The 8,280-nt window shown below is 36.7% G+C and overlaps 2 protein-coding genes across 3 annotated transcripts; one reads left to right on the top strand and one right to left on the bottom strand.

Annotated features, from left to right (window-relative positions):
* Positions 1 to 1,463: 1,463 nt before the first annotated feature.
* LOC106342042 (trichohyalin) lies at positions 1,464 to 2,515 on the top strand. Its single transcript, XM_013780822.1, has 2 exons — positions 1,464 to 1,998; positions 2,083 to 2,515. Exons 1-2 carry the CDS (start codon positions 1,635 to 1,637, stop codon positions 2,352 to 2,354), a joined length of 636 nt encoding a protein of 211 aa, XP_013636276.1. The 5' UTR covers positions 1,464 to 1,634; the 3' UTR covers positions 2,355 to 2,515.
* A 187-nt stretch (positions 2,516 to 2,702) lies between these two features.
* LOC106342041 lies at positions 2,703 to 8,169 on the bottom strand. 2 transcript variants are annotated; one of them, XM_013780820.1, is made up of 18 exons: positions 7,789 to 8,169; positions 7,639 to 7,697; positions 7,466 to 7,547; positions 7,321 to 7,388; positions 7,011 to 7,080; positions 6,811 to 6,892; positions 6,444 to 6,508; positions 5,282 to 6,223; positions 5,124 to 5,186; positions 4,986 to 5,032; positions 4,843 to 4,888; positions 4,692 to 4,771; positions 4,469 to 4,582; positions 4,304 to 4,385; positions 4,077 to 4,190; positions 3,781 to 3,861; positions 3,224 to 3,349; positions 2,703 to 3,057 (listed from the first exon to the last, which is right to left on the bottom strand). In XM_013780820.1, the coding sequence occupies exons 1-18, from the start codon at positions 8,074 to 8,076 to the stop codon at positions 2,995 to 2,997; spliced, it is 2,472 nt and encodes an 823-aa protein (XP_013636274.1). In that variant the 5' UTR covers positions 8,077 to 8,169; the 3' UTR covers positions 2,703 to 2,994. The 2 variants fall into 2 exon arrangements, with proteins under 2 accessions (XP_013636274.1, XP_013636275.1); XM_013780821.1 differs by having other exon boundaries at positions 3,781 to 3,858.
* Positions 8,170 to 8,280: the final 111 nt, after the last annotated feature.

Here is an 8,280-nt window from a genome sequence, read left to right as displayed (position 1 = left end):
TATTTTACGAAAAAATTTCTCAATCCGCAGGTTGGTGGGTCAAGTGAGGTGGGTTGACCTGCAAACCGAGCTCTTTGGCTCTGATTGGTATACATCGATTAATCATGGAGTCGCAAAAAATCAATTAAGCTGCAGAAAATTTTCAATTTTGTAGAATGGCGGAATATATATTAGATTATTAAAATATTTTATATGATATTTATTTTATTATAAGACAAAATAAATTTAAATAATAAACTAATTACTACAAAATGTGAAAGTAATTAAAATCTATTAAAAATACTTTACTTGTTATTATAAATATTTAGATAATTTTTAATACATTTTAATACATTATTAATAATTGATTGACATATTATAATATATAAAACAAATTCTAGTATAATTTTATGATTAAAATATTTATTGTTATTTATTTAAAATTTTGGAAATGGTATAATCATACAATTTAAAAATATGAAAGTGTTGCTTTTGTAAATAATCCACTAAAATTCACTTATGAAAAGTTCCTTTGTATTTATGTCATCAAGTGCGTTTTTATGTTTTGTTTTTCACTCCGCAATTTTCTTCATTGGCAAAATAGTTGCGTAATCTCTTTTAAAACACCATTCTGCCATTCCGCAAGGTTACCGATCAGAGCTTATATGCCAATAGCCGAGTTCTATTTATTTATTGAGAAATATTATGATAAGTTTATTGGTCAAACGTATCGAAAATGTACGATTAAGATAAAAGAGAAGCACTGAGATAAAACCGCAAATTAACAGAGAAGTTCACGTGAAGAGAAGAACACATTGATCTGACTGATGTTATAGCTAGCTATCTATTCAAACTCTACGTTATTGATTGTGATTAGACTTTGTGTCTCATTTGTTTTGTCTTTTCCCTCTATTCATTTGTCGACTATTTTTCCACAAAAGCAAGTTATGCTCATAATCACAAATTGTCCATTGTAAGATCAAAACCAGTTGAGTTTTAACGAATTCATGATGAAGCAAGTCTAGCCTTCCGTGGACCGTGATAATAAACCTATAGGCTATGAAGACTATTTAAACCAAATATATAGAGAAACCTATACGAAAACGAAATGTGAAGTAATAAATTCTGAAATTAAACAAAAGGAGTAAAGTGGGATGGGTCCATGTTTATTGTGCATGTGACAAACAATCAAAGCCCACACCATTAATGAGAAGTTGAAGAGAAATTTATATGCTTTTTCAACTTCAATTCTTTCTCTCTTGTTTCCTATTCTGTACTATGTCCGGATTTTGCCCATAACTTCTTCTCTGTTTCCACAATGGTCTAGTTACAGCCCACGTTAGAATCATTACCATGAAGTGTTTTTATTAGTTTTGTTATTAGACATTCCAATAAATTCACTGTACTGTGTCAGGATAAGTGTAGCTTAATGATAGTATAATATAAGATGCTTTTGGGACCTCGTTATTATATAAATAAAGATAACCTGTGAGATACACGCTGCAAGGCCGCGCAATGTGGAGCTTCTTCACTCACAAATAATCATTTCTCTTCATTGAATGTACCCTTTCTTCAAATAAATAAAAGAGAAATTAAAAACACACCACACTTAGAAGAACAGAGAGATAAGAGAGAAAAAGAAGAAGATCTAATCCATGGGTGGTTCCACAAGCAAGCAAAAGAGAAACACTACTAGGAGAAGTATCAAGGGGAGATCAAATGAAGAGAGGAGAAGGCGGACAAGAAGGGAGCTGGATGAGAAAGAGAGAGTCATTTCGGCTCTGAAGATGGCTGAGACAGAGTGGAGGAAAGATAGGAAGAATCTGAGAGAAGAGGTGAAGAAGCTGAGGCAAAAGATGCAAGAGAAAGAAGAAGCAAAGGCGAAACAACGCGAGTGGGAATGGGTCGTGGAACAGATGCGCTTAGAGAGAGCTGTGAGGGAAGAAGCTGTGGAGAGGTGGAAACAACTCTATTTCGCTATTAAGACTGAGCTTGATGATCTGATCCACACAACATATGGTAAAAAGTTGCAAACTAGTCTCAAATTTTAGCTTTTGGTTTCGGTCTTTGAGAAATAAAAAAGTAATGAGTTGGTATTTGTAGGAGAGACACTGCGACAGAAACCGCATGAAGGAGAAGTAAAGAACACAGTGCAAGAACTCAAGAAGGAAGTTAAAGTTAGGGAAGAAACCATTGAGACACTCAAAGGGAGAATAGCTTTGATGGAGAAACAAAGACTTGGGAAGGAAAGAGAAATCGATTTGCTGAGACAGAGTCTACGAATCCTCGGCAGTAGCAGCGGGAAGAACAAGGCACCTTCATCTGCTCCCAAAAATCTGCCGACATTCAAAACAAAATTCATCGCATGTAAATAAACAGCTCCTTTAGTCATATATTAAATCACTTCCCCACAGGGATTGCTGAATAAGTAGTAGACTCAGTAAGGTTCGAGACACTGTAAGCCATTTATTCCTGTATATACTTCACAAGTAATATAATATCAAGCATCAAGAAAACACGGGGGTTAAAAAACACGCTTAATGATCAGATACTAAGATTCACTGTGTCATTATGGATGCAAAACTAGTTCAATTGCTTCCTTGAAATGATTTCCTCCAGTTTCAGTTCTAGATTTAACTAGTGTATTTTTCTGACTTAGAGCACGGGGAACTAAGAACTGGATAAAATAAAACTCGCAAAGTTCCTGCATGGTTTCACTGAGCTTGTACTAAAGAGCATCATTGACATCTATACCCTTCAAATATTTTGTATAACTTCCAACCATTCTTGCTCCCTTTTGATATGGTGTCTATGTTTATGTTTTTCAAGACGAACCAAGGGTCGCTCCAAAATAATTACATTTGTGTACACAATATTCTTTACTTTTAATCAAATGAGAAAACAATGCAACCCAGTAGATGCTTATCTCTTGTAAATTGGTATACAGTGTGAATCCGGTGAAGGTGGAGCGAGCCATTAGATGCTCTCATATTGGCCATAGCTCTCTCCCATTGATCATATACTAGTCTTTTCAACTCCTTCCAGATCTTCAACATTTTTGTAATATAATTTCACACTCTAGAAGGATTGCCAAAAAAAAAAAAAAAAGATTCCAATAAGTTATGAAATTCCCCACCCAAAAATGGGCTTGCAGTGTTTATATGCTACTATATCATGTGAGAGATTGAATCTTTAACAACTTCGGAGTTACATTTATCCTCAGTAAAGTGCACCAATAACATACCTCTAACAGTGTGACGTAATAGAAATCCTCCATATGCTGCATAAGGGCACTCCCATCACGAATTGCGTTGAATAGTTTGATTTCAGTTTGAAGTATCTGCTCAACGAGTTCCTTCTCACCTTTCATCTGAAAGATAGCACCAATTTTAAATCCAAGATTACTAGTAATCATCCCTACATCTTCCGACGTACCTCATATGTAGAAACTTCTAAACCGTAAAAGAGTAATAGGTAAATAAGTTTTGAATTCGTATATGGATAAACGTGTATGCCACACGTGCATATGAAGCCAACACAACAAAATAGCTGCTAGTAGCGTAAACATAGGATTATAGGACGATAGTAAGAGCAGCTCCTAGGAAGTAAAAGTCAGTTCAAAGAACTCTTATTCCTGCTTTGTATTCAATTATTAGCTATGGAAAACAAGTAACCCCAATAACAAACATATGGAGACGAAATATATGAGACACGGAAACAGAAAAAACCAAAAGTAAAACGATGATAATTGATTAAAATTAGTGAGTAAACCAAAATAAAAATAGGTTTTAGAGGACTTACAAATCTACTAACAAGAATATCAGGTGTCGCTTCCCCTATCACCTCACCATGATAACCATCTTTCTGAAAATCCATATTCTGCTGCAACATTATATTACTCATCAGGATTATTAATCACATTATACTGTGGAGAAGAAGCATATTATATAACTTAAAGCGCTCATAACGAATAAATGGTTTGTCACATTCAAAGAAACGTTCTACATATTTCAGCAGGGTTACACACACTATACTTACCCAAGACAAAAACAATCAAATGAGAAAACTAAGAAATAATGATCAAATGGTTCGCTTACCACTTCTCCAGCAGCGAGATAAACAGGATGAGCAACATGACAATAACCCATTAAGCGAGGAACTGTGGGAATTATGTCTCTGTGGTTTACGACTCTCCAGCTGTCTTTTACTTTCTGCAGAAAGAACAGATTGCAAAACATATAAACCAATGAGATTTTTTATGACGATGTGCCCATCTCACTCCACACTTGTCAATAACAATTTGTCACGTTAGAAGAGACATGACCTGGTTGTAAACATCAGCGAATTTTTTGTTGCCTACTCTTGGAGATCCAAAATTGTACATAGTAACAGTGATTGCTCCACGTCTAACAAACATACAAAAATCATGTTACTAAAATGCCAAACAAGCCGCTAGTTGTCAGGGGAAGGGATTTCTCATCATACTTACTTAGCTAATTGGCTTGACGCAAGTTCAATAGCCAAGAGTGTAGCTAATGCCCCACCCAAGCTATGGCCAGTCACATAAACATGCCATTTATCTTCATGCTCAGCAACATCATCTCTGCCAATGGGAAGAGAGAGCATATGCATCAGAAAATATATCTAAAGACGTAATGACCAACCACTATATTGTACCGTCCTCAGCAAATAGGTGAATAACAAGCACATACATGTATCCAATTGCCATTTTGAGCAGCGATATTATCCTTATCCGTACTGAATCGTATGCACTCAGAAATCCACTATGGACCTGCCAAATCCATAGCAGCATTAAGGAAATAGCTCAGTAAAGGGTACACAACGCCAGAGTTTACAACATACCTGTACTTCTTCTTTGAAATCCCCACCAATCCGTTCAGGATTTAGACTGCAGCAACATGCATTGAAAATGTCGAGTGAGAGATGAATAATAGCTTGTTAAAACTTCAAATGTGTATAGAAGCTGAAGAAAAGATGGCACTGACCCAACAGGAACTAGCATCAAGTCAGTCTGCAAATCTTTCCACTTTGTCTGACAAAATATGAAACATTGAGGCTCATAACTCCAAGGAGAAAAATAAACAACATAATATTGAGAAGAGGAGATATAGATACATACATACCTGTTCAGTTCCTCGGAAAGCTATAACTAATCTTTTCCTCCTTGCGTCACGCCAAATCGCCACCTGCAGATTGCAAATTAGTCTATCAGTTTCTAATATGAATTTGTTTTCCTGGAAACAATTTACATCAGTTAGTAAACGAGAAGAAGAGTCTTTACTTGAGTGTCAGTGATGTCATTGTCAAGGAAACATAGCTTTTCAAATTCAGATTTGATAAAGCTTGGATGCCCCAAGGCAGTGGCAAGCATTGCCCATGCCTCCATAGCACTTTCTGCGCTAGAAAAGAGTGTTTTCATTTCCTCGGCGTTCTTTTCATCCTCTCCGTCAACATTGACTAGACCATAGAGTTTCTCACTCTTAGAGAAATCGGAACCACCATTTTTTTCTGAGACCTTCTCTGTACCAAGACCGTTCTTGCTTAATTGAGGCACTACTGCTTTTAAAACCATTAAAGCACCAAAGACATTATCAGCCTGCTTAAGCAATTCTTGTGTTGCATTCTTCATGTCTGCAATGGAAGACTTGGGTGCATTAGTAGCAAGCTGACCACCTTCCTTTTCATCATCAACTTCTCGAGTATCAGCAGTGGCAAGCCCTGATTCAATGTAACCAGCTTCTGCAGTTTTTCGTGATTGTAGACCAAATTTTTCCAGTATTTCCATCCCATCTAACTTCAATTTCTTAGGTGATGGCAGACCAAGTTTCTGCACTATGTTTTGACTAACTATGTCAGGGAAGCTATCCCACAAATTACTTTCTGACCGAATGCTACCACTTTCATTGCTGCTCCCATCATCATCACCTTCTTTATCTTCACTACTGTGTTTTGTATCCAATGAATCCTCAAAGCTAGAGTTTTTGTCATATTCGGAACCATCCATATTGTTGTTTCGAAGTTCAGTGTTCTTAAGAGGAGTATCATTGAGTGACTTTAACTGTCCAAATGCATACTCTACAAATTGACGTGCTGGAATGGCATCAGAGTCAACAAGATTGCTCAAAACTGACTCAATTTCGTTTCTTTTAAGAAATTGTGAAATAAACGGTAACTTCCACCACTTCTTTTCATCTTCAATCTCCTCAAATCCCTTGTATCTAATCTGAAATTATTTTAAAATACCGTCAGGAAAAATGCCAAAGTAGTAGAGATACTAACATTTTGGGTTTAGCATACACAAACATGTGAATCTATGGAACATAAGAAAGAGGTACAATTTACATAAGTGAATCATTCGTCACAGGGAACCTCAGTCATTGTATACTTTTCAGCCAACAAAGTAATAATGTAAGATTCATAAAAAACTAACAGAATAAACTAACCTCCAGTTGAACTTTCCCACCACCTCCAATACCGTCTAATTCTACAAGCACCTCGTGCAAGTTTCCTTAGCAAAAGAGAAAAGAACAAGTATAAATTTTGAGACTGAAGTTGCAAGTAAGACGTGTGGTAGGTTCATCAGATATATCACTGATCCACAGATGATTTTCCTCTAGTCTTAATAACCGCCAAAACCTCGCCAAGTGTCTCGTAATCTTACTATTTGCTAGTGTATAGTGTTCTCGAGGAGGGTCACTGGAGAACTTTGGATCCGTATTAAAAAGAAGTATACCCAACAAAAACAGACATTTCTCCCCTAAATGCTTAAAACTCAGAAATTATGTAATGAACGTGTGAACCACAACTCACCATCACAAATGCAGTCCAGGTCGACTTCGGAGTTCCCCATCCGTTTATGTGGGGTGACAAGATTTGCATCCCAAGCAGCAATCTGACGCTCATCGAATAACATAATAGTTGACTATGTTTAAAACTCAAAATTTCAATAATACTTTGACTAGCTACTTTCCGAATTGACCAGGGCCAGGCCACACAAACAAATATTGTACCTGTATCTTTTTTGCAGGAGGCAGCTTGATATTTAAAACAAAGTCTTCGTTCCATTTGGGCTCTTTTGTCCTGTCAATAAAGTTCAACACTTATACCAGTAACTAAGGTCTGCCTTCATAACATCAAATAAGAAATAAACATATGGATTTCTAAGGGTCACAACTTTGAGATAAAACGGAAAATCTACTTGGAAACTCAACATCAAAGCTAACTTTTAACTAATAAAAACACTTGTACTATGATCAAGCTAAATACAAAAAAAAACCGTAACAACGAGGGAAGCAGAAATGAAAATTGAAAGAAACTTGCCCCCATCTGGTTTTGCTTTTAGCAACCTGACCATCCAAGTCCATCACCACGTACGGATCACTCGTTCCCTGAAACCAAAAACCAATAAGAATAATAAAGCAAAAATTTAAAAAGAAGATGAAGTGTTCAAGAAAAAAACACAAACCCATGGATCCAAGGCAGGAAAATCAAATCCTCTCTTGAGTTTAATAAATAACTGTCCATCATATACTTGTCTTACAAAGGACCTGAAGCAAGTATAATAATAACAGTCTAAGCTCTTTCATCATCTAGTATAACTCTTTGGCAACAAAGACGTCAATGAAAAGAGTGACATACTCTGAGAGGAAGAGAGTTTTACAACCAGCTGCATTAACCTCGCGTTTCCCGATGTTTTCCTGAGAAAAATCAAACAATCAAAGCAGGAGGATACAAGATTCTCCCAGCCAGAAGATTTAATTAGCAAAGGAAGAGTGATAATGAAGTTACCGGAGGTGTAGCGTATGACTCGAAAGCGAAACCGGCGAGGATGACGGCGAGGTTGATGTCGAACGGAGGCCGTTCAGGTTCCTGGTTCTCTGATAAAGAAGTTTCGAGACTTGATTGCTTCGTCGTCTCGGATTGGGCGCAGCAACTGAAGGAATTAGCTTTGGCTTTGGTTATCAAGCTTTCTCGGAAGCTGATTTTCCCGAGAAAGTGGTACGTGCGGGGAGTGAAGATGGTAGAGCAGCGACGGTGTTGTGGAGGGAGGCAGCAGTGTAGTTGCAGAGAATTCATGGGTGATCAGATCAATCAAAACTAGAGAAGAAGAAGAAGAAGGAAAATGTATTCTTCTTTCTTCTGGAGATTTCTGTGGGAGCCCAGTGTCCTCTTGTCTAAAGTGATAACGGACTCCTTTTCTCTTGACTGTGAACTTATATATTTTCGACATGCTTGCAAAAAAAAAAAAAAAAAAAAAAAAAAAAAAAAAAAAAAAAAAAA

The sequence above is a fragment of the Brassica oleracea genome, chromosome C4 (genome assembly GCF_000695525.1).
Source record: "Brassica oleracea var. oleracea cultivar TO1000 chromosome C4, BOL, whole genome shotgun sequence".
NCBI classification, from domain to species: domain Eukaryota; kingdom Viridiplantae; phylum Streptophyta; class Magnoliopsida; order Brassicales; family Brassicaceae; genus Brassica; species Brassica oleracea.
The sequence above is the reverse complement of the archived record's forward strand: the minus strand, read 5'-3'. Positions and strand labels throughout refer to the sequence as shown.